Source organism: Xenopus laevis, chromosome 3S (genome assembly GCF_017654675.1).
Source record: "Xenopus laevis strain J_2021 chromosome 3S, Xenopus_laevis_v10.1, whole genome shotgun sequence".
NCBI lineage: Eukaryota > Metazoa > Chordata > Amphibia > Anura > Pipidae > Xenopus > Xenopus laevis.
Window position 1 is genome coordinate 119,481,539 of NC_054376.1, and position 26,563 is coordinate 119,508,101.

The 26,563-nt window shown below is 40.2% G+C and overlaps 1 protein-coding gene across 1 annotated transcript; it reads left to right on the forward strand.

Annotated features, from left to right (window-relative positions):
- The first annotated feature begins 1,618 nt into the window (after positions 1–1,618).
- hdac3.S (histone deacetylase 3 S homeolog) lies at positions 1,619–26,205 on the forward strand. The gene is made up of 15 exons (XM_018256234.2): positions 1,619–1,771; positions 5,106–5,188; positions 7,432–7,574; positions 8,892–8,973; positions 10,598–10,654; positions 10,749–10,804; positions 11,197–11,330; positions 13,534–13,614; positions 14,404–14,477; positions 14,909–14,973; positions 17,420–17,509; positions 20,878–20,936; positions 21,745–21,824; positions 23,519–23,676; positions 25,906–26,205. The coding sequence occupies exons 1-15, from the start codon at positions 1,717–1,719 to the stop codon at positions 25,973–25,975; spliced, it is 1,287 nt and encodes a 428-aa protein (XP_018111723.1). The 5' UTR covers positions 1,619–1,716; the 3' UTR covers positions 25,976–26,205.
- Positions 26,206–26,563: the final 358 nt, after the last annotated feature.

The following is a 26,563-nucleotide window of genomic DNA, read 5'->3' on the forward strand; positions in this document are numbered from 1 at the left end:
CGGGGCTGCCATTGCAGGGCCCCTCGTCACATCGCCGCCCCTTCCCCCTTGCCGGCTTACTTGTCAGGGGGAGGCAGGAACACTAGTGTAGTGCAATTGCGCTCTCTCGCAATAGTAAACTGAAGTTTAAAGAACGGAAATTAGTCTCTTAAACGTACCAGGAGCGGCTTTTTGCTGCCCCTGGAAACCTATCTGGTGCTGCCGCCTCATTGGTGGAGTGCCCCTACCCTTCCGGGTCCCCTGCCGCCAGGTTCCCCTGCCTAGCAACCTCCCACCACGCATGCGCACACCTTGTTTTTGCCGCAACCTGTGGCAAGAAGATTAGCGCAGGGAACAGGACTGGGTTGGCAGGGCTCACAAGAGCTGGGGGCCCACTGGGTTTTTTCCTGGTCTGACCCTACTAAACAGGCAGAAAAAGATACAACGTTTCTAAAACTTTATTGGCTTTTGGCAGAGATACATAGATACTTTTGTAACAATTTAAGATAAGCAGGTCTCTTGGGAAACTAATTTGCAGCTTAAAGGGCAATTCACCTTCATTAGCAAAACTGTAATAACACAGAAATGTGTTCAAACTTTCCTAACCTGCCAAATTTTGTAAAACAGACATGGAAATTAGGGGGTGTGGCCACACAAATGGGTGTGGCCAAAATTCAAATCTTTTTATCCCTCTTTCTATTTCCAAAATGTTGGGTGGTACGAGCACATTATTATTACGATAGAGAGGAGGGCTTTAGAGTGGAGAACTAAGGTGAAGACGGTATTTTGGCAACTGTCGGCAAAGAAAAGATGAGCTGCTGAAGCAGTTGTCCGCCAAGTGGGCAAAGTGACCCAACGCTTGAACGCTGGGTATTACTAAAGGGGAACTCTGGCTTCCAAACCAAAATTTGATAAAGAGGCCCACATAACACAAAAAGCCCTAATATACCCATCACAGTTACCTGTTTCTTCAATAAGTATGAATAAATGCCATTTTCTATGCTGAAATCCAGCTGTGTAACAGTTCTTCTCTATCTGCATCATTTGAAATCCTGGCAGGGAAGGAGGGACTAAACACTGATGTTACAAATTGTAACAACTTCTCCACAGCTTACAGACAGCATGCAGGAACTACATAACCCACAATGCATTGCACTGGGATGCTCCATTCCTTATTTCCTTTTAATTACTTATATTATATATCAGTTATTAGTGCTGCTCCAGCGCAATTCTACACTGAAATCAGTCAGCAAATAGATTTTATTGTGGGGTTTGGAGGATACAGGCTGAGGACAGATGGCTGCTGATACATAGTAACAGTAGTCAGACAGCTCAGCAAAGTAGTCAGACAGATCAGCAGGAGAGCAGGGGGCGAGGCTTAGGGAAGTGTTGCAAAACATTTAAAAATCATGAAAAGTCTGCATATTTTTTAATTGATGTATATTACAATGTTGTTTGAAATTCTGTTTACTTTTCAAAAAGCTTTAGTTATGTTTGTGTGGAGTTCCCCTTTATTAATCAGAGCTCGGATTTGAACGCCTACCAAGACACACAGCCTCGTAGCTTAGGACCCTGAACTTCAAACTACTGATAGGACTCTAGTTCCCTTGGCAACTGGTGACGCAAGGGTTCCGCGAGCGCGGCTTGGAACAAAAGGAGTTGACGTATTTCCTGCGCGCCGCCGGAAGCGCTGGTGCCAGTACTAGTAGGAGTATAAGGCCTGTCTGTGGCAGCGAAATGGCAAAGACGGTGGCTTATTTTTACGACCCTGACGTGGGAAACTTCCACTATGGTGAGTAGTGCTGTAAAAACACACATGACTGTTTGACAGAGAAACGCGCGCCCTGTCAGAGGGATCATGAATGAGATGAGAGAGAGGTGAAGCGGGGCTGCTGCTGCTATAGAAACACACTGTACGCCCATGCACATCTGTTTAGTAAGGGTTTCAAACGGGGGGAGTAGTATAAGCAGAGATAGACGTGGAATCAGCTGGAAGAATGGGTTTAAAGGGAAAGCTACACCTTCAGTCATCTTTCCTAACAAGCACCTGAGACAGTGACTGATGTGCTGGGACGTTTATCCCCCTGCATCTTAGGCATCAAAATACGATCTATTGCCTTCATTTGTCTTTTAAAAAGCTGCACTGTGTGTGTGTGTGTGTGTGTGTGTGTATATATATATATATATATATATAGATATATATATAATTCCCCACAATCACAGCACTCACGATAAGTCGGTTTACATTGCCTGGCTGCACAACATACTGCATACAATCCTCCATGGGTGATCACACACACGGGTGACATAGAAGCTTGATACACGAACGAGCAACACAATCGGAGAATGATGGATTACAATTAAATTACACAGAGGTTTGGGAGGCACTCTCTATGATTAGCGGTAAATGGACAAACTGCCCGGTTCACAGAGGTGGAGGGTGTAGACACAACACGGAGGAGCTAAGCTGTTCAATACGGGAACAAATAACCCCGGGGTGACTGTATGGCTCAGTTATAATTTTTTACCGTGATCTCGGTATTGCACAGCTATGACTGTTTAGACACTTTCAATGTTGGTTTACATACATGTGATGGGGTCAATAGATGGATGCAAAGTAACAGGTTATCGGTTCAACGGTGACAGATACTTTTGTTGCAATTTTCGGACAAACTAGCAGATAATTATACTTATAAAGGAACAACTTTGAAATGTTTTTACAGTGTTAACTATGAGGATGCATTGAATCTAAATAAACTAAGGGAAACACGTCAGAGTGGGAGGGAATTTAGATTTCGCGCCATTGACCGGGTATTTAGGGGTGGCTGTCATGGCATTATGTAACTTTGACAAAGGCCGAGTTGCAGCCGAAACGTTGGTTTCCAATTAAAATATTTATACCTTTTGGATAAGTCCTGCGAGTGCGGCTGCTTCGTTGGAGGATTATTTAGTGAATAAAGTACCCCCTCTTGTAAAATATAAGGATATTATAAGTTACAGAGGAGTTTCATGACCATTATAAAAACAGGTCATGGAACTCCGAGGTAACTTCTAATATCCTCATATTTTGCAACTGGGGGTACTTTATTTATCATAACAAGTTTCAGTGAGTCACGTGACAGAAATGACATCAGAACTCACCGTTTATAACTGATGACATCAGAACTCACCGTTTATAGGGATATCATTTACAAGATATTCATGGCTTTTGTGTATTATATAGTGGATAATGTACCCCCTACTGTAATTTATAAAGATATTATGTTACCGAGGAGTTATGTGACCATATAAAAGCACGAGGCCGAAGGCCGAGTGCTTTTATACAGGTCACATAACTCCGAGGTGACTTCTAATATCTTTATAAATTATAGCAGGGGGTACATTATGCATTATAATCTACATTTTCTGGGTGCAGTGTCTTGATTCCTAAAGATGTCTGGCTCTGTTCTGCCCTTGCCTTCTTGCCTGCCACAGGTGATGTAATAGGAGAAAGGACTGGAGACTGAGGTGGGAGTGTAAGTTGAGAGGGAGGTTATGTGAAAATTGGGAGAGTTGGTGAGAAGGAATGGAGAGAGACCATGTGAGGGGGAGGGAGACCCAGCGAGGGGGCTAGACAGAACCGACACAGAGATACAGGGAGTCAAACGTGAGACTGTGTCAGTGCAAAACGCTTCCCATCCCTCCTGCCAGCCCCTCCCCATCGGCAATGAGTTTCAGAGCATCACCGGTTAAATGGGAAGGAGCTAGAATGAGCGTGTCAGCACGGACTGACACAGAAAACCAGCATACCTGCTGCAACCGCTCCGCTCAGCACCTCTTTGATAATTACTCCTCCCCCTCCCCAATGAATTTCCCCGCACTAACAACAAGGGGAGGGAGATAAGAGCAGAGTGCAGACATGGATCAGCAGGGGGAGCACATGAGACGGAAGCTATGAGGGGCCATATCTGAGAGGGAGTCAGAGGAAAGGAGCGCACTGTGCTGTAAGTAAAATCTGAGCCTGCGAGTCAGACTGGAGGGGGGAAGTGTGTAGGGAGAGCTGCAGGGAGAGAGCAGCGGCGGAAGTGATGTAACATATAAACGGCGCGTTCTGATGTCAGAACGCGCTGTTTATAGGGATATAATTTACAGTCTGGTCCCATAGGGAAATGACCAGACTGTAGATTATATAGTGGATAATGTACCCCCTACTGTAATTTATAAAGATATTATGTTACCGAGGAGTTATGTGACCATATAAAAGCACGAGGCCGCAGGCCGAGTGCTTTTATACAGGTCACATAACTCCGAGGTGACTATTAATATCTTTATAAATTTTAAGTGGGGGGTACATTATCTATTATAATCTACAGTTTCTGGGTTCAGTTTTACTTTTTTTGAAGTGTCTCTACAAGTTGATTTTTATCTTTAACTGCAGCTCTTTTAGGTACCTGTATTTTATTCTTGCTTTCTAAATGGCACACGTCTCCTGCAGCTGCCTCCCTGGTCTCGCTCTTTTCCTCACAGGATTCCTCTACATTTTCACTCCCCCTCCCGTCCACTATCTAAAGAATCGCTCCCCCTCTGTGTCACATCATTTTCTTTTACCGGTCATGCAGGGAAGGAGGGGGAGCGAGTGGACGGGAGGCAGAGCGAGACTTTGTAGTGTAAGGGAGGCAGAGCGAGATTTAGGCAGTGTAAGGGAGGCGGAGCGAGACTTCAGACACTGGACGGGAGGGGGAGTGAAAATGGAGCCGAATCCTGTGAGGAAAGCGACACCAGGGAGGCAGCTGCAGGGAGACTTGTGACAGGAGTGAGAGATGCGATGAAGGAAAGAGAAGCCCTTCATCGCATAAAACTGGTAAATCCATTGTGGGAAGTGATTAGATGGGGAGCCCCGAAAGCTATAGCGGTGGGAAGCAAGGCAGCAGCTGCGAGTGCTGTCTCTTTAAGCTTATAATCGGCGCGTTCTGACGCATGAACGCGCCGTTTATAAGGATATAATTTACAGTCTGGTCCCATAGGGAAATGACCAGACTGTAGATTATATATAGATATAGATCGATTTTTATGGAGTTATTTTAGGCAAATCACAGCAACACAATTGCAACAATTATATTTAAAAAAACAAAAAAATTATCTTTCAGGTACCGGTCATCCTATGAAACCTCACCGGCTGTCCCTCACACACAGTCTTGTTCTACATTATGGACTTTATAAGAAGATGATTGTAAGTGTAATGTTTAAAGGGATACTGTCTTGGCAAAAAATGTTTTTGTTTTTTTTTCAAAATACATCAGTTAATAGTGCTGCTCCAGCGGAATTCTGCACTAACGAGCAAATAGGTATATTCTGTAGCTCACCCTTATTAATTGTAGGTGGATTCTCCTGCAGGGGTGTCCTGTGTCCACAAATGACATGTTCATGTATAATGGTGAGAAGCAGGACAAATCCAGGGCAGTAACAAGGACTGCAAAGTGCTTTTATTGTGGTAAAATTGCGCCACAACATGTTTTGGTCTAGGCCCTTTATCAAGTGTCAAAATAAATTAAACTTTAAAAGTCTTTATTGAGAAATAACTTACCGACACTCCACTTGCGTTCCTCTTCTGAAAACGATCGGGCGATCCATCGTGCGGTGCTCGATTTCTCCTCCCTGCCTTCCTTGTAGGAGATAGCCAGGGAGGAGAAATCAAGCGCCGCATGATGGATTGTCGCCTTTTCTGAAGAGGAGCGGAAGCGGAGTTTCGATAAGTTATTTCTTAATAAAGGCTTTGCGATTTTAATTTGTCTTGTTTTTTTTTTCAATGTATACCGTATATACTCGAGTATAAGCCGTCCCGAGTATAAGCCAAGGTACCTAATTATACCTCCAAAAACTGGGAAAGCTTATTGACTCGAGTATAAGCCGAGGGTGAGAAATGCAGCAGCTTCTGGTAAGTTTCAATCAAAAAATTGAGGGTTTCTGCTCCCATTGGAGGTGCCGGCGTCTTGTTTTTGGATTCCGGCGACCATTCTTGGACGCCGGCGAATATTCTTGGAGACTATTCTTGGATGCCGGCGACTATTCTTGGATGCCGGCGACTATTCTTAGGCGCCGGCGACCGGTTTTGCGCTTGACCCGAGTATAAACAGAGGTAGCGTTTTTCAGCATATTTTGGGGGCTGAAAAACTCGGCTTATACTCGAGTATATACGGTACTAATGAATTTTTGAAAAAAACATTTTGATGTTACTGGTCCTTTAAGTACAGATGTGTTTTATTTGACTATATTACACAATTATGTGCAGGACAGCATACCTAGTCATAAATATAACTGTCTGGTATAATCCATTTAAGCCCATAAATGTTTTGCATCTATTGATCCATAGCATTTCCAATGTTTTAAAGGACATGTCAACCCCCACAACAAGAATTTAATCATTAACATGCCTCACTACAGTCTTCACATACCTATTACTCCCGTCCTTGAAAAGCAAAGTGCTGAGCTGTTTGGTTGATTGCAGCTTCCTGCTTCTTCTCTGCACGATCAGCCTCTCTCCCCCTCCCTTCGGAAAGAGCCTAGACGCTTGGCGATATGCACATGCGCACTTTCTTGAAGTTAATCTTGAGCATGCGCATTAAAGGACAATGAAAGGTTAACAAACCTGCTGGGTCACTTTGTGAAGCTGTGTAGCCCGCCCACCAGCCAATAGGAATCGGTGTGCCTAGTCTCCATGGCGATGCTGGATTCCTTTCCTTACACCGAGCCATGCAGGGAGCTGTATATTATCCCAAGAGCTAAGAGTTGGTAACGTTTAGTTTAGTTCAGGGAGCTGTATATTATCCCGACAGCTGTGAGTTTAGAAACAGTTTTAGAGCTGCAAGGACACTAGTGCCGAGGTCCGTGCTGTGCAGTGAATATATAATTATATGTTAATTAGAACGCGCACCTGGGTTCAGGGGGAGGTATTTTGGCGCATGCGCAGTGCAGTATTATACAGTAACCGAAGGCAGAAGGGAAGCCTTTAGTAAGATGGCGGCGCCGTTTTCTTAAACAGTCTGCAACTTCAGAGCTATCTTTTATTAAGAAAGTAAATGTGTTTTGGTTAAATAAACATAGCGATTCTGAAGGGGCATATGAGTTCTACAAAATGGGACAAGAAGTAAGGTTTGCCTTTTGTTCTCCTTTAAGCATCAGTATCTCGTTACCCCCTTGTCCGGACTTCCTAATGTGGTGATTGTGAGCATGTAGAGATGGCCTGGTTACCAGAGCACCTCAAACTTCAGTTAGGGTTAAAAAAAAATCATAATTAAACCAAGCAGCAGTATTTAAAGGTAGAAGATTCAACCAGTTCCTATCAAGCAAAGCTGAGACTAAACCAAATAATTTATATAATTTATAACAAAAAAGTTAGGGCTTTATCATAACACTTAAATGGGTAAATGTGGTTTGCTTGAATTGCTTTGAAATTATTTTTTTCCTTCTTGTTAGGTCTTCAAACCTTACCAGGCTTCGCAGCATGACATGTGTCGTTTTCACTCTGAAGACTACATTGACTTCCTTCAGAGAGTGAGCCCCAATAACATGCAAGGATTCACTAAAAGCCTAAATGCCTTTAATGTTGGGGATGATTGGTAGGTTTCTTTTCAGTCGCCTTTGCAATGCTTCCTCTTTATAATGGCACTCTCCCAATACTGCTAAAGTCAATTTCATTTAATGCCACTCTTTTATAATGCCATCGTTGCTTTGTTTCAGTTTTGGAGTAAAATTTATGTGATCTATTGTGCAATTCAGGCATGTCCAAAATCCGGCCCGGGGGTCAATTGCGGCCCATTTTCAAATTTACACCGGCCGCAGCCTCTGATCAGGAATCGCATAGCCGTAGCAGTAATATTTGGGCACATTAGTGAAATGATCTGCCACTTGGTCTATACTGCTGCCTGTGTGCTGAAGGTGTTCGCAATAGCACCTTTTAACAACTTCAGCATACAGGCAGCAGTATAGAGTATTAGCAAGTGAGGGAATACAGGGATATGGGAGATAGCTCATATTACAAGTTGATCCAGGGACTAGCCCCATTGTCATTTTGGAGTCAGGAAGGAATTTTTTCCCCCTCTGAGGCAAATTGGTGAGGCTTCAGATGGGTTTTTTGCCTTCCTCTGGATCAACTGGCAGTTAGGCAGATTTAAAAAATAACTAAATAAACTAAAAGGTTGAACTTGATGGACGTGGGTCTTTTTTCAACCTTACTTACTATGTTACTATGTAAGTGGCAGATCATTTCACTAATGTGCCTAAATATTATTGCTACGGCTACACCATTCCTTGTTTAAATGAGTTAAATGATGTTAATGGTCCAAAGAATGTCAGGCTGAATACTATTAAGGGTCAGGGCACACAGGCAGATTCAGGGAGATTAGTCGCCTCTGCGACAAATCTCCTTTTCTTCGGGGCGACTAATCTTCACAAACAGCCTTTCCCTACCTTCCCGCCAGCGGGATGGCACTCGCAGCCCTGAGTTTTCCCAAGTCGTCCAAAGTTGCCTCACGAATATATACGGGAAGGTAGGGGAAGGCAGTTTGGAGAGATTGTCGCTACAAAAAAGAGAGAGCTCCATTAGAGTATAGACAGACCATGTTATCACTCTCAGCTGTACATGGCATTGAAGAATATAGGCGTAACTACTGGGGCCATGATTTTTGCTCCTCCTGAACAAAATAGTGGTTTCCACTCAACGCAAGTAGACTCCCTGGTAACCTGATGGTCTCCTCCCACCCACAAAATTATGGTTTACCCATGACCTCACTCAAAATATAATATGAAGTAATATAATATACACACTATACAACTGTACACAATAGAAAACAATATTTTAACATTCACTTTATTGTGAACATTGTATATAGAGTAATCCTTAACATTGTCTATACTTTTTTCCTTATACTCTGTAGCCCAGTTTTCCCTGGTCTCTTTGAATTTTGCTCTCGCTACACTGGAGCTTCTTTGCAGGGGGCAACACTGCTAAATAACAAGGTGAGCAGAACATTTTACGTATAATTGTTTAATCTGTACATATTTCAAATCAACACATGCATTTTATAAAATTTGTCTGAAAGTCGTTCTCCTTGTGGATTAACACAAAGATCTAAAGTGCAAGGATTCACAAACAGGCTGGTCTCAGGAAATTCATCAGGTGAATAGAAACCAGCTTCCACATGCAGCTCCTACTTACACACCTCTTCACTTGTCACTCACTTCCTTAAAACATCTCTTGAACCATTAAACCATCTATGGAAACAGCACTTTTATCTTTACCCTGCCCTAAATTAGCTTTGCATTTATACAAGCTTGTATCCCAGATATTAGCAGCTACGCCTTGGGTTATTGCCCTACATTGTTTGTCTCCTTCCCTTCCTATCTCACATGTTAATAACAGACTTTATACAGTCTATGCATCCAGGGTCGGACTGGGGGGCCCGGGGCCCACCGGGACTGCTTTCCAAGGCCCCCCTACTGTGATGCTTGGAGGCGCTTGGTGCACATGCGCAAACGGCACCACTCGCATGCGCAAACGGCACCACTCGCATGCGCAAACGGCACCACTCGCATGCGCAAACGGCACCACTCGCATGCGCAGAGTCGAAGACATTTTTTTTGTACAATCCTGAATATCGGGAGAGGGGGTCTGGCCCGGGGGGAGTCCACTGGGTGTTTTCCCGGTGTCCCACCGGGCCAGTCTGACACTTGGATGGTTTGGACCTTAGATGAGACACTACTCATCTAACTTTCAGTTCAAATAAAAGTATTTTTATGGTGTCTTTTGGCAGGCAGCATAAGCAGTATAGAGACAGTAACTGGTCTCTCTTGTGCTATCTGGATACCATGTATTCATGAATCCCTTTTTATATTTAAAGGGATACTGTCATGGGAAAACCTGTTTTTTGTTGTTTTTTTCTGTTTTTTTTTTTAAACACGTCATTTAATAGTGCTGCTGCAGCAGAATTCTGCACTGAAATCCATTTCTCAAAAGAGCAAACAGATTTTTTTACATTTAGTTTTGAAATCTGACATGGGGCTAGACGTATTGTCAGTTTCCCAGCTGTCCCCAGTGATGTGACTTGTGCTCTGATAAACTTCAGTCACTCTTTACTGCTGTACTGCAAGTTGGAGTGATATCACCCCTCCCTTTCCCACCTCCCCCAGCAGCCTAACAACAGTAAATGGGAAGGTAACCAGATAACCGCTCCCTAACACAAGATAACAGCTGCCTGGTAGATCTAAGAACAACACTCAATAGTAAAAGCCAAGTCCCACTGAGACTCATTCAGTTACATTAAGTATGAGAAATAACAGCCTGCCAGAAAGCAGTTCTATCATAAAGTGCTGGCACAAGTCACATGATTGGGGCAGCTGGGAAACTGACAATATGTCTAGCGCCATGTCAGATTTCAAAATTGAATATAAAAAAATATATTTGCTCTTTTAAGAATTGGATTTCCGTGCAGAAGTCTGCTGGGGTAGCACTATTAACTAATGCATGTTTTCCATAACAATATCCCTTTAACTGAATAAAATATGTCAAATTTAAAGAAAGCAGTAAGAATAATATAATTTCTTCTTCAATAAGCTCCTGATTTTGTTGTTTTGATATCCACAGAACTGTGACATTGCAATTAACTGGGCCGGTGGACTGCACCATGCTAAAAAATTTGAGGTACCGTACCTGTTTGATATTTAGAAATATGTTGCAATATATTTATTATAACTTCTTTCGTTGATTGACAGTTGTATTCCTTTCTTTATCACAGGCGTCTGGGTTCTGTTACGTGAATGACATTGTCATTGGCATACTTGAGCTTCTTAAGTAAGTACCCTAAATATGAATTGGGCTTTCTCCTAGATGAATACACTTTATTAAAAGGCATGCAGTCATTGTGTAAATGCAGAATCCTATGACAATTAACTTGTCATTAAAAAAGCATGAGGACACTTTAATACTGACTTCTACATTTCTTTTCCAGTGCCGACCAATGGCCTTCTCCGAGTGTTTTCCCATTCTTTGTGATGCTGCAATCACAGTGTCATTTGTTTTCTTTATCCTTTTATTTTATTCTAAAGGAAGTAGCTTCCCTGAAGGGTTGTTACCCGTCCAAAAGAACACTGTTGCCATTTGATCACTTAAAATTGAAAATATTAAAAAAAAAAAGTTTTAAGAACATATTGTAAATGTGTTTTTGGTTTTTTTCTCCTTCTTAGGTATCATCCTCGTGTTCTTTACATAGATATTGATATTCATCATGGAGATGGGGTACAGGAAGCTTTTTACCTCACTGACCGAGTTATGACGGTTTCCTTTCACAAGTATGGGAATTATTTTTTCCCTGGTACAGGTGAGTAGTCGTAAAGAAAAACTATACCCCTCAAACAATGTAGGTCTCTATAAAAAGATATTGCATAAAACAACTCATATATAAAACCCTGCTTCATGTAAATAAACCATTTTCATAATAATATACTTTTTTAGTAGTATGTGCCATTGGGTAATCATGAATAGAAAATTGCCATTTTAAAAAATAAGGGCCAACCCCTGAGATTGTATGATTCACAGTGCACACAAACATAAACTATACTTTTTAGGTCACATGAGCCGATTAACAGACCGAGTTCTGTCTTTTGCTTCCACACTTCTTCCTGTTAGAGTTGTAGTATTTTTGGTAGGGTTGCACCTAATCCACTATTTTGGATTTGGCCGAACCCCCAAATCCTTCGCTAAAGATTTGGCCGAATACCGAATCCTAACTTGCATATACAAATTAAGGGTGGGAAGGGGAAACCAGTTTTTGCTTCCTTGTTTTGTGACAAAAAGTTACACAATTTCCCTCCCCGTCCCTAATTTGCACATGCAAATTAGGATTCGTATTCGGTTCGGCCAAATCCTGCTGAAAAAGGTTGAATCCTGGCCAAATCCTGAACCAAATCCTGGATTCGGTGCATCCCAAATTTCTGGTTAGGTGATCTCTGAGGCAGCACACAGACCATCACAAAATGTTGGTTCAAGGCAAGAGATGTAAAAAGACAATATTTACTTAAATATATTTTCCAGTTTGGTAAGATTCTTTAATTTGATATAATCTGTTGATCAAGTATTCATTTTGGGGGTATAGTTTTCCTTTAAAAGGGACAGTAGCAATGAGTGCAATGGGGATTATGTTTTATACCAGAGCACAGGTGGAGAATGGTCTTAAAAACAGATCTTATTAAATCATTTTGATTCCAGGCAGTAGGGCAGAAAGGCATATAGTCACAAGAATAACTGACTATAAATGGTCTGCTTTCACAACAGGTACACTTGTACAGAAGTTTCTTGTGTGACAGTTATGCCAAAAGAAGTCTTTATCTGTAAGTGTAGGCAGTCGTCGCCATAGAGTAGCACTAAAATGTAAATTGCTCTTCTGTATACAAAAGAGAACTGTAATTAGCTGCATTCATTTTATTATGATACAACTTGACATGGTTAATTGAGTTGGTTTTCTTAAAAGGGGTGGTTCACCTTTTTGTTAACTTGTTATGTTATAAGACAGTCCATTCTAATCCACTTTCCAATTGGTCTTCATTATTTAATTTTTTATAGTTTTTTAAAATATTTTGTTTCTTCTTCTGACTCTTTCTAGCTTTCACATGGGGGTCACTGACCCCATCTAAAAACAAATGCTCTGTAAGGCTACAAATGTGTTGTTATTGTAGCATTTTATTACTTATATATCTATTCAGACCTTTCCTATTCATACTCCAGTCTCTCATTTAAAGGCGAATTCAACCCGTAGTTTAGAAAACCCCTCCCTCCTCCCCCCAGCCTATCTGCCCCCCTGGGCAAATGCCCCAAATTTTTTACTTACCCATCCGTGCAGATTATGGCCACTGGAGTTCACGGGCGCCATCTTCTTTCTTTGGTCTTTTTCAGAAGTTTCGGCGCATGCGCAGTTTGAGTAAATTTCCAGTCCCGAAAATCTTCGTGACTTTCGGCGCATGTGCAGTTGTCCGGGACTGGAAATTTACTCCCAACTGCGCATGCGCCGAAAATGCAGTGAATATATATGGTCTGAGCTGGGGAAGGCAAGTCTGGTGAATGAGGTATCGTTCAGTAAAATCTGCATCCTAATGAATTTGCGGAGTTACATCCGTTTGCCAGAGCGAAAATTGTCTGGCGTTAGAGTGCGAAGCAAGGCTAGCGTCTATCTCCTTTGCTAGCGAAGTGACGCCTGCCCCCGTTAGGAAATCGGCGAAGTTCCGAAATGACTTCACGCTGGCGAAATTTTCGATAGCATTAGTCCCTTCACCCTTTATGGAATTTGCCCCAAAGAATCGACTGTAAGAGCATGTTAAACTTTTGACTTTGATAAAAGAACTTGTCCTTTTTTTTGTGGCTAAAAACAATAGTGTGAGGCTCCTGGCATGGTTTACAATTGCCGTCAGTGAAAATTAAATGCCTTGTATTGCATTTCCAGATTGAAAGCCAATGAAAGGTACTGAAGGGTCATTAAACCCCACATACTTTGAATAATTGTAGTATTAAGCTGCTGTTTTATCCCATAGGGGATATGTATGAAGTGGGAGCAGAAAGTGGAAGATACTACTGCTTGAATGTTCCCTTGAGAGATGGCATAGATGATCAAAGTAAGTTTTTCTATTTTGTACAGTCTCTTTTTATAGTCTTTTTTTTTTTTGTGTGTGTGGGGGGGTCTTAAAAGAAAAATACTTTTAAGGACAAGGAAAGTTAAACTAAAGAAGTAGCTAGAAATGTTGTACATTATGTTTTGGGCTTCTGTATCAGCCCCAGGCAACCAAATCCCTTTAGCAGGGAAGATCTGTGTTTCCAAAGATGCCCCAGTAGCTCCCCATCTTCTTTTCTGCTGATTCACTGCACATGCTCTGTGCTGCTGTCACTTACTGAGCTTAGGGAGCCACTCACAATATACAGTACACATAGAATAGAAATGTCACAATATAAGGCTGATTAGTAATTAATACAGATAATTACTACATGGCAGCACAGAAACCAGTGCAATTAGCATCAGAATTTAATAATCAGCCCTGTAGCATCAGCTTATATTAAAGACCAACCTCATTTTCTGCTGGATAATTAGTGATGACCCCCTAAGCTTAGCTTCTCAACAGCTGCTCACAGACACTTTCCAAGATGGTGACCCCCTAGGACAAGTTTGTAGTCCTGAATCATTGCTGCTATTGACAAGCTGAAACTTTAGACTGGTGCAAGAAGTGCAGTATACAAAATATGGCATTTTTAGTTACTCAGGATTCTTCTCTGAGAACTTATACAGTTTACATTAATTTTATATGAATCACAGATCTGTACAGCTAAAGGCTGCAGGCCTAGTAAAATGGTTTAGTGTTAGCTATTAAATATGGGCAATTTTACTGAGAATGTCATTGTTTTTCTTCTAGGTTATAGACACCTATTCCAGCCTGTCATCAAACAGGTGATAGATTTCTATCAGCCCACCTGTATTGTTTTGCAGGTAAGTCAAACTGTTTCAGAATAGCTTGTCACTGCATGTTCCAGTTAACAAAGCTTGTTTTCTCTGACTGGTCTGTGGGACACAGCAACCAGGGGTTATAGTATTAGGACACTGTAGGAAAGAAGACTCCTCCCTCTGATGCTATACCCCAGCATTGGCGCCTCCTTTTAATTTAATTGTGTAACTTATTTACTTTTAGCATAATTGAATAAGATGTCTTAAGTTTGCCCATAGCAACCAATAATACAGGACATTCTGATTGGTTACTATGGGTTACTAGGCAAGCAGCAAACTTTGGATCACTTATTACATTAACCCCGGCAGTTTTGTATTTTGTTTATGTATATAGAAGAATAACTGCTTTCACTACATCTTTTGTCTAGACTTGTAATGTTGTAAATACAAACATTGCTATTCATATGTATTCCTAGTGTGGAGCGGACTCCCTGGGGTGTGACCGACTTGGGTGTTTTAACCTGAGCATCAGGGGCCATGGGTAAGTAAAATATAATATAGTAAAAATATATTTACACTCCTGCTATGGTTTTATTAGCAAAAGTACTACATCTGGAAAACACAGGATACTATATTGGGTAAAGAGTAGCTTTCAAAGGCAATATTATGATAGATGTTACAGTTTTCCCCCATGCTTCAAAAACAGACAATTTATTTGGCTCCTGACCCTAGTGTTATATTAGTGTGAATGTTATAGGGACTTTAAAGGGCATGTAAAGGCAAAAATGCCTTTGTCCAATATACAATGTGTACCGTTTTTATAAGAAACCTGACTGTATGCAGTAAAATTCTCTCTTGATTTACTGCTGTGGATAGGAATTGTCAGACGGTCCCTAACTGCTCTGCAGGGAAACAATCATACTTATAAACAGCAGGGGGAGCCCCCACCTTACTTCCCAGCCATGCAGAACTCAAGCAGCTTTGTTTGTTTCCCTGTAGAGCAGTCGGCAACTTATTAGAGATTTGTATTCGGTTTAAATTTTTCCTTTACATCCCCTTTACTTTTTCCAACTCGAGCTGCAGGGACAAAGATCATGGAGCCAGATTTAAACAGATAAACTGGGATTCTATTTGGAGGATTATTTTGCTGCAGCCACTGGTTCTGCAGAGTTGGAGAAAGTGTATTAAACACCACAAAAACTATAAAATCCACATTAGATTACATGACATGATACAAAGGACCCAGTGCAGTCAGTATATTCTGATTATTAATCAGTCTTGTTGTATCGGCTTCTGGCAGATATTATTTGACTTGTGCTGTTTTTATAATTTATGACGAACCCTAAGCAGCCCAGGCCACACTGAGCATGTGCACAGTCTTGGTCTTGCAAAGATGTTTAACAAAGTTACAAGATGGTGACCCCCTGTAGCCAATTTTGGGTTGGAAGGAACTTCATTAGACTAATAATTTATGTAAATAATCTGCAATGTAGCTATTGGGGAAGCCATTCAGACTGAATTGGGCAAAAGACTCATGTTTACATAGCAAATAACTGAAGCTCTGTAGAATACAATGTTTTTGTGGTTTTGCTGGAAGATAAACAGGGGTCAAATGCCATAAGTGGGAAGATAAAAAGATACAAAGATAAAAAAAAAAAAGAACAATGCTTTAATTATAGCAGAGGCAATTCTCAGCATGGTCTATGGCAGGCTTTTTGTAGCCGTGACAAGTAGCTGCTACTCATAGCTTCACGCGTAATATCTTTATACAGAGCTATAGAATGGATTCCTTTCTCATGAAATAGCATGTTTGTTGCCTAGAAGTAGTTTATTTGCAGGTGCTTAATCAACAAATACTTTGGGGTAAATTTACTAAAGGGCTAAGTGACTAACGTTGGCGACAATTCGCCAACGTTGCCACTTTTAGGCACTTTGCTGTTTTACTAACGGGCGCAGGCGTCCGTTCGCTAGCAAAGGAGATAGACGCTCGCGCTGATTCGCACTTTAACGCCACGTGACTTTATGCTCTGGCGAATGGACGTTACTCCGCAAATTTACCAAGATGCGGATTTTACTGAACGTTACCTCTTTCGCCAAACTTGTCTTCTCTAGCTCAAACCAGGCATTGGAGTGCATAGATTCCTCAATCTTTAGTTACTTACATCATCATTTTTGAGTGGAAAATCTTCCAAAGTCCAAAAAAAACGCTGGCGAATTTTCAGTTTTCAGGGTACTAGGCTGCAAAAGGCATAACATTTTTTTTTCAGGTACTGCTTTCCCCCAAACATTTTCTAACATATGGAACATTATTTTAAAGTGGGATCATGTGTAGGGCATTAAAACAACTCTATTGACTTTATTTAGGTTCCCTGGACATGTGTAATTGACAGTGGAAATTTAATGTATTAGCTGCAACATGTAACGTAACATACAGACCTCCAATCAAGTTTAAATTGCCCGCCCTATGCAAATTAGCCTGAGCGAAGTCCTCTAACGAAGTTGCGCTAGGCAGGTTTGAACGCTAACGCTTCTTTGCTTTGATTTGCTCACATTGCCGAAGTAACACTAGCGAAAATTTCGCCAGCGTCCAACTCCCAGGACGCAGCTTTGCATCTAAGTAAATTAGCGTTGTCCGATCAAATTTTCGTCTGGCGAAGTGTTGCAATAGCTGCAAAGCCATCGCTGGTGAATTTTTGCCTTTTAGTACACTTTATTTTTTTAAATATTTTGTTAGAAAAAAAAATATATAGGTGTATATACTACCCCAACTGCAGCAGTATCCCAATCCCGCTGATAACATGTACAACTAATTGTATTTACCATAAATTTATACAAGAATGACAGCAAAAATATTTCATATTACTGTGATTTCACACATTCTTAGTCACCCCAAGCCAAACTGCGGTAGTATTCCATTAACACAAATCTAACATGATTGAAATGTTATCCTTACCTGTCATGTGATGTTTTTCTTTTTCTTTACCTAGTGAATGTGTTCAGTATGTAAAAAGCTTCAATATTCCTTTGCTTGTTCTTGGTGGAGGAGGTTACACTGTGCGTAATGTTGCACGCTGCTGGTAAGTTATTAGCCTACTAATTCCTACTCCAGGCTGTAAACCCTGAGTAACATGTTTGCAATAGGGATGGATTGCATGACAACTTGAGGTTGATGTTAGGAACCAGTTATATTACCCTCATATCTAATTCAGGATCCTGTGACATATTTAGTTACCGTTGTGTAATGTAAATGGGAGGAACCTGCTTTGTGTGAAACTGTTTGTACGAAAGCCTATGCATCTTTGATTATGTATGGAGACTTGGCAGTAAAATGGACATGCTTAAAGGGATACTGTCATGGGGGAAATTTTTTTTTTTAAAAATGAATCAGTTAATAGTGCTGCTCCAGCAGAATTCTGCACTGAAATCCATTTCTCAAAAGAGCAAAGGGATTTTTTTTTATATTCAATTTTGAAATCTGACATGGTGCTAGTCATATTGTCAATTTCCCAGCTGCCTCAAGTCATGTGACTTGTGCTCTGATAAACTTCAATCACTCTTTACTGCTGTACTGCAAGTTGGAGTGGTATCACCCCCCTCCCTTTCCCCCCCAGCAGCCAAACAAAAGAACAATGGGAAGGTAAACAGATAGCAGCTCCCTATCACAAGATAACAGCTGCCTGGTAGATCTAAGAACAACACTCAATAGTAAAAACCCATGTCTCACTGAGACACATTCAGTTACATTGAGAAGGAAAAACAGCAGCCTGCCAGAAAGCATTTCTCTCCTAAAGTGCAGACACAAGTCACATGACCAGGGGCAACTGGGAAATTAACAAAATGTCTAGCCCCATGTCAGATTTCAAAATTGAATATAAAAAAATCTGTTTGCTCTTTTGAGAAATGGATTTCGGTGCAGAATTTTGCTGGAGTAGCACTATTAACTGATGTGTTTTGAAAAAAAAACATGTTTTCAGATGACAGGATCCCTTTAAGCTAGTGGTAAGAGAAATATAAAATGATTTTTGCTGAGCAATGAATTAACGTGGTTAAGTATGTTATCAAGAAGGATATAAAAGTGCGGCAGAATTAATTTATTCTCCAGGAGAAATAATCTGGCTTCAGCTACATTGTTGCAGGAGTCAGAATCACACATTCAACAGACGGCAGTTATATTTACAAAAACCTTAACCTTTGAAAATGTTTAAAGGAAAACTATACCCCCCAAACAATGTAGGTCTCAAAATATATTGCATAAAACAGCTCGTATGTAAAACCCTGCTTCATGTAAATAAACCATTTTCATAATAATATACTTTTTAGTAGTATGTGCCATTGGGTAATCGTAAATAGAAAATTGCCATTTTAAAAAATAAGGGCCGCCCCCTGGGAACGATTCACAGTGCACACAAACATACTAACAAACTACTTCTTAGGTCACATGAGCCAATTAACAGACAAAGTTGTGTTTTTTGCTTCAACACTTCTTCCTGTTACAGCTGCAGTATTTCTGGTCAGGTGATCTCTGAGGCAGCACACAGACCATCACAAAATGGCGGTTCAAAGCAAGAGTAAAAGGGCAATATTTACTTAAATATATATATTCCAGTATGGTAAAATTCTTTAATATGTCACTTAATGATATAAACTGTTGCTAAAGTGTTCATTTTGGGGTATAGTTTTCCTTTAATATATGTTGGGAAATTGCTGAGCACTACATTTCTTTTAAGCAATGGTATATAATAGTTTTTATGTGGAGATCTCTTACATTTTAGGATTACCTTATATGTAAGACAGTGTCTTTTAAAGTGGACCTGTCACCCAGACACAAAATCGGTATAATAAAAGTCCTTTTCAAATTAAACATGAAATCTAATTTCTGTTTTTTATTAAAGCATTTATAGCTGTTGTAAACTCATTTAAAAATCTAAGCTGTCAATCAAATATTGTCTGACCCTCCTCTATGCCATGGGCATAGAGGCGGGACAGACCATCACTTTCCATTCAGCACTTCCTAGATGTCACTGCTCTCCACATATTCCCCCAGTTCTCTTTACTATTTAATTGTGTAGCCAGGACATGGGGATGGACATCAGGTCCCCCATTCTGGTGCACAAACAAGATTCTGAGATGATACAAGGCTTGTCTTAATAACAGTGTGCACAAAATGGCTCCTGCCTGCTTGTTATAATTATGAATTCCCAGACTGAAGGAAACAAGATTCAAATAATTTATACAGTGTAATTAAAGTTCACTTTGCTTGACTAATGTGATAAAATAGGATGTTGAATACATTTTTTTGGCAACGGTACCCCTTTAAGATTGTTTGCAGTTGATCTAATTCTATTTATTTTTGCTTTTTTTGTTGATAAGGCTGTCAGGCGTGGTTTCAAGGGCTTAAATACCCTAGCAGTTGGGAAGTCTAGTTGGAATAGAAATATAAGTACAATTGGAAACTCCCAGTTCTTCTGTGTTTTGGTTACTGGCATTAGTGACAATCAGATCGCATCCTTAGGTTTAAAGGGGATGTAAAGGCAAAAAAAAAAAACTCTGTGTAATGCTTCTTCACCTAAAAAGAAGCATATTTTTAATTTAGTCCAGTTAGCAAATCTGTAAAATAGTCGATCTTCCACAGCTCGTTCAACTTTCCTCGCTGAGTCGGCCAGTCAGACTTGCTCTGCATTCGGAAGTACAGGGGCTGTTATTTATATGTTTATTGATGACTGAGGCTAATCTTGATGAGACCCAGTCCACACACTGCTTCCTTGCCCTTCGGGAATGCAGAGCATCGTTGATCCTTTCTCATAAGTCTGGCCGTCCGGCCGTGAAAGGATCTCGGCGCTGCTTCCAGAGGGAGAGAGGTAAATAAGCTGCAGAAGAGCAATTATTTTACAGAACGGGTATTGATTTGCTAACTGAATTATATTGAAAAGATGCTTCTTTTTTGGTGAAAAACAGTAGATTTTTTTTGCCTTTACATCCCCTTTAAAGGAGAACTAAGAACGAAATCCCCTTTCTACCCTCCATAGTCCCCCCCCCCGCACAGGCGTTAACTATTTTGGATTCAGCCGAATCCTTCGTGAAAGATTTGGCCAAAACGAATCTGAACCCTCTTCAGAACTGCTGTTCTTCTAAAATTAATAGGGATGCACCAATGCGGGATTTGGTTCTGGGTTCAGGATTCGGTTCGGGATTCGGCCTATTTCAGCAGGCCGAATCCTAATTTGCATATGAAAATTAGGGGCGGGGAGGGAAATCACATGACTTTTTGTCACAAAACAAGCAAGTACATTTTTTTTTCACCTTCCCATCCTAATTTGCATATGCAAATTAAGATTCAGTATTCGACCAAATCTTTCACGAAAGGGTTCGGGGGTTCAGCCGAATACAAAATAGAGGATTCGGTGCATCCCTAGAAATTAATAATTTACCTTACTTTTTTTTCCAGGACTTATGAGACCTCGCTGCTTGTTGATGAGACAATTAGTGAAGAGCTCCCTTATAGTGGTATGTATGTATTAAATATTAAGCACGTGGCTTTGATTTCCTAGTTTCTACTATGTTTTGCTTTAGTTAATGATAACAAACCAATATTAAAGAGAATCTGACACCTGTAAAAATGTTGGCACCATTGTGTAGCTTTGCTTTTCTCAATGCCTATATATTATTGTAGTTTCTATTTTTGTGACTTCTGCATGTTATTGGTAGGGATGCACCAAATCCACTATTTTGGATTCAACCGAAACCCCTGAAACCTTTGTGAAAGATTCGACCAAATACTGAACCGAATCCTAATTTTCTTATGCAAATTACGGGTGGGAAGGGGAAAACACTTTACTCCCTTGTTTTGTGACAAAAAGTTACGTGATTTACCTCCCAGACCCTAATTTGCATATGCAAATTAGGATTCGGTTCGGCTGGGCAGAAGGATTCCGAATCCTGCTGAAAAAGGCTGAATCCCCAACCAAATCCTGGATGCGGTTGCTATGGCTTCAGGAATTGAATTCTGGAAAAGATTCTGGAATCTAGATTGCATTTGTGGTTGGGCAAGGGCTGTGAGCAATAGTCTGGGGTATAGGAATGCACTTTTGTGCCTGTGCCTCTATTTAAGTTGTTGAATTGAATCAGCGACAGTCCTATATTATGTATATGTCCATATAGTTTATTTCACAGCAACCCTTAACCTTAAAATCTATGCAACACAGAGGGATACAAACATTCCTTTTACATTTGAGTTGTACAGGTTGTATTGAAACCTACCAGTATCCACTTGATAACATTAATGTTACAATTAAATGTTATTATTTCCCCGTAGAATACTTTGAGTACTTTGCACCAGATTTTACACTTCATCCGGATGTTAGTACCAGAATTGAGAACCAAAACTCTCGGCAGGTAAGATTCTTCATTTAAAAGGAAAAATACATTCCCTTCATTATTCTAAAATAGTTTATTAAAATGTATTGGCATAAGCTATTCTGCTAAGGGAGTCTTATTCAGCTGCGTGTTTGTATGCGTTGACGCAGTGCTTTCCAGCTTATTTTATGTAATGGCCTTCTTATTTGCATTATTGGGGACCTTGAGACAGGCCGAGGGACATAAAAATAGCTTTAAGGGCCACATTTATACTATAGTATCCAGTTGGATAGCCTTGTGTTAATGTGTATGGGAGCTGCCATACTTCCTTCCCTATGTTTGTAATCGGCTTCAGCAGCTGAAGAAGAAATGCCCTTTTTTTGGTCATGAAAAAATGGAAGACTCCATGCTTTGAAGTAACATAGTTAGGTTGAAAAAAGACACACGTCCATCAAGTTCAACCTTTTATCTCTATTTTAACCTGCCAGTTGATCCAGTTGATCTGAAGCCTCTCCAATTTGCCTCAGAGGGGGAAAAATATCCTTCCTGACTCCAAAATGGCTCAATCAGACCAGTCCCTGGATCAACTTGTACTATGAGCTATCTCCCATAACCCTGTATTCCCTCACTTGCTAAACACCATCCAACCCCTTCTTATACCTTATCTAATGTATCAGCCTGTACCACTGATTCAGGGAGACAATTCCACATCTTCACAGCTCTCACTGTAACAAACCCCTTCCCAATATTCAGGTGGAACCTCTTTTCTTCTAATCGGAATGGGTGACCTTGTGTCAGCTGGAAAGACCTACTGGTAAATAAAGCATTAGAGAGATTATTATATGATCCCCTTATATATTTATACATCGTTATCATATCACCCCTTAAAGGAGAATTCAACCCTTTACCAAAAAAATAGCCAGTTTCCTATCCACGTGCAAACGGCTTCATTAAGCCCAACAGACCTTAGTTTAGAAAGCAGTCGTTTGTGGGTCACAGTATCAAACGCTTTGTCAAAATCTAAATAGATCACATCTACTGCCCCCCCCCCACTGTCCAGCATCTTACTTACCTCATTATTAAAAGCAATCAAATTAGTCTGATATGACCGATCCTTCATAAAGCCATGCTGATTGCTGTTTATAATGCCATTCACTAGGACAAAATGTTGAATGTGATCCCTTAACAAGCCTTCAAATGTCAAGCTTGCTGGCCTATAATTGCCAGGCTGAGATCGTAATCCCTTTTTGAATATTGGCATGACATCCGCTTTTCTCCAATCCATAGGTACCAATTAGTTACCAATAAATACTGAAAACATTATTTCTCAGCAGTGGAAGTCTGTTTACTCTGCAATCAAAGCCACACAAATCGGAATGTTTTGTATTGAAGTGCACATTACTATATTGATAATAGTATAATTTGTGTGTTTCACCTGTGACATGCAGCGTTTCTGCTCCGTGTATATTGCCACAAAGCCTGTTCCACTCGTCTCTAGTGAGTTGGTTCTTAACTGAACATAAAAATACTGCTGTGTGGGGTTCTGAAAACAGTATCCGTATCTGCACAACACCAAACAAGCAGTATATTAGTATCTGAAATACAAAATATCACCTACTTACTAGGTAAAGGTTGCTTCAGTTTGATCCTGTTTTTTTTTTTTTTCTATCCTTTTTAACACTGTGAATCTTATCTTTTACTTGCTACATTTTCTTCCCTGTGTGTTTCAACAGTATCTGGATCAAATTAGACAAACCGTTTTTGAGAGCCTAAAGATGTTAAATCATGCACCCAGTGTTCAGATCCATGATGTGCCGTCGGACATTCTGAACTATGAGCGCACAGATGAGCCAGACCCAGAAGAAAGAGGTGGAGAGGACAATTACAGCAGGCAAGTTAATGGCTTTCAATATTCTGGCTGTTCAATTGAGGCTCATTTATCAACACTGGGCAAATTTGCCCATGGGCAGTTACCTATAGCAACCAATCAGTGATTAGCTTTTTAAAGCCAGCTGCAAGTAGAACAATGAAAGCAGCAATTTGATTGGTTGCCATGGTTTACTGCCCATTTGCCCAGTGTTGATAAATGACCCCTAATGACATGGAATCTAGATGACCAGTTAGGGAGCAGCTTCTAATACATCCAGCAAACCGTATTGTTTGGGGGAAATTTCTGTTTAAGAAGATAACTTCTAATCTTTGTACACCAAAACGGAAATAATCGTCCTGCACAAAGAATTTTTGCTGTAGTTTAAAGTGGCAACTTCTTTTCGTTCAATGAATAGGCTTTGTGGTGAACCAATACTTTTTGGCAATGGTTGAAAAACTAGGGATGCACCGAATCCACATTTGGGATTCGGCCGAATCCCCGAATCCTTGGTGAAAGATTCAGCCGAATACTGAACAAAAACCTAATTTGCATATGCAAATTAGGGGCAGGAAAGGAAAAAGTGGGAAAAATTAAAGTCACGTGATTTCCCTACCCGCCCCAATTTACATATGCAAATTCCGATTTGGTTCAGCCAGGCACAAGGATTCGGCGAATCCTACTGAAAATGGCCGAATCCTGGATTCGGTGCATCCCTATTAAAAACAGATGTTTTTTTTTATTTCTTAAATTGCAATCAACCCCAAAATAAAAAAGTCTGATAAAAGAAAACATAATTCGAAACAAACTTCTAATATACATTTATTAACGATTTTCAGTCCTTTAAAAGTTATTTGTTAAAGCAATTGCTATTAAAAGCAGCATCTGTATTTATTACTCCTCTTTCTATGCAGGCCTCTCCTATCCATATTCCAGCCTCTTATTCAAAGCAATGCATGGTTGCTAGGGTAATCTGGACCTTAGTTACCAGACTGCTGAAACTGAAGAGCTGCTGAACAAAAAGCTAAATAACTCAAAAACTACAAATAATAAAAAATGAAAACCAATTGCAAATTGTCAGAATATCACATTCTACATCATACTAAAAGTTATCTCAAAGGTGAGCAACCCCTTTAACCCTTGCTTGTTACTTTTCAAACAATCTTGCAAAAGTCTTGGGGGTTTATGTAAAATTCCACCACTCTCCATTCATTCCTGTGACATTTTTAAAAAGCGTATTTATCAACGGGTAAAAGTTCACCCGTTGGTAAATATGCCTTTCGAAATGCCGTAGGAATGAATGGAGAGTGGTGGAATTTTACTCTAGCAGACTAAGGAGATCTCTAACTTCACTCTTTGATACATAAACCCCTAAGGCTTTTGCAACATTGTTTAAAAAGTAACAACCAGAAGTTAAGCAAACACTGCTTTTAATAGCAATAGTTTTAAAGGGATACTGTCATGGGAAAAAATTTTTTTTCAAAATGAATCAGTTAATAGTGCTGCTCCAGCAGAATTCTGCACTGAAATCCATTTCTCAAAAGAGCAAACAGATTTTTTTATATTCAATTTTGAAATCTGACATGGGGCTAGACATTTTGTCAATTTCCCAGCTGCCCCAAGTCATGTGACTTGTGCTCTGATAAACTTCAATCACTCTTTACTGCTGTACTGCAAGTTGGAGTGATATCACCCCCCCCCCCCAGCAGCCAAACAAGAACAATGGGAAGGTAATCAGATAACAGCTCCCTAACACAAGATAACATTAGATCTACCAGGCAGCTAACAACACTCAATAGTAAAAACCCATGTCTCATTGAGAAGGAAAAACAGCAGCCTGCCAGAAAGCATTTCTCTCCTAAAGTGCAGGCACAAGTCACGTGACCAGGGGCAGCTGGGAAATTGACAAAATGTCTAGCCCCATGTCAGACTTCAAAATTCAAAATAAAAAAATCTGTTCTTTTGAGAAATGGATTTCAGTGCAGAATTCTGCTGGAGTAGCACTATTAACTGATGCGTTTTAAAAAAAAAAAAAAAAAAAAATGTTTTCTGATGACCGGATCCCTTTAAGAAATACCTTTAAAAGGACTAAAAAATCCTTTAAGGTATGAAGATCCGTCATCGGGAAAGCCCCAGGTCCCAAGCATTCTGGATAATAGGTCCCATAAATGTATATATAAAAATATATAAACGTGTGTATATATATTTATTGGTTTTACACGCTTTACTTATCGATTTTTCTTTTTCCTATAGGCCCGAAGCTTCAAATGAATTCTATGATGGGGACCATGATAACGACAAGGAAAGTGATGTTGAGATTTGAAGCGATGCTGAAATGGCATTTTTCTAACTGTACTCACGGCAGGCTGTGAGCCTATATGTGACCCTTTTATTCTCCTTTAAATATGTCCTGACCAGGATCCGCTGACACTTTGCTAAAACTGCCAGGTTATTTCAGGACAGGATTGCCTGCTTTATTGGGAAACGATTCGAACATTATACTCGTTGCAGGAGTTTTTCCCAAAACCTTTTCAGTAAACTGTGCAGAAATGACTAGCGTATTATGTATGGCGGTTCTCTTTTATTTCATTTGTTCACAAAACAAGTTATATTGTTTTTTGATTTTTTTTTTTTAAACATTTTTTATTGTTGTAATTGGAAATACCCAAACTATTAATGTGATTTAGGCACTTGCTTCTATTACTGTGCAGGCTGCAGCCAGAAAGGCTTACATTTGTAGGAATTCTTTGTGTACTATTCACCCTTTGTTAATGCCAGCATCATGAATGCTGCAGATTTTTGATTTGGTCACAATGGAACTGAAAATGTGCTCTGATCAGTTCAGGGGAATGAAGGCACAAACTTAAAGGGATACTGTCATGGGAAAACCTGTTTTTTTTTTTTCTTCCCC

What these genes read in the sequence shown, in the direction of transcription:
- hdac3.S (XM_018256234.2), top strand. Translation starts at nt 1,717, where the DNA reads ATGGCAAAGACGGTGGCTTATTTTTACGACCCTGACGTGGGAAACTTC. An exon ending in CGTGGGAAACTTCCACTATG is followed by an intron (nt 1,772 to 5,105) that starts GTGAGTAGTGCT and finishes ATTATCTTTCAG; the next exon opens with GTACCGGTCATCCTATGAAA. An exon ending in TGAAGAGCTCCCTTATAGTG is followed by an intron (nt 20,937 to 21,744) that starts GTATGTATGTAT and finishes ATTTCCCCGTAG; the next exon opens with AATACTTTGAGTACTTTGCA.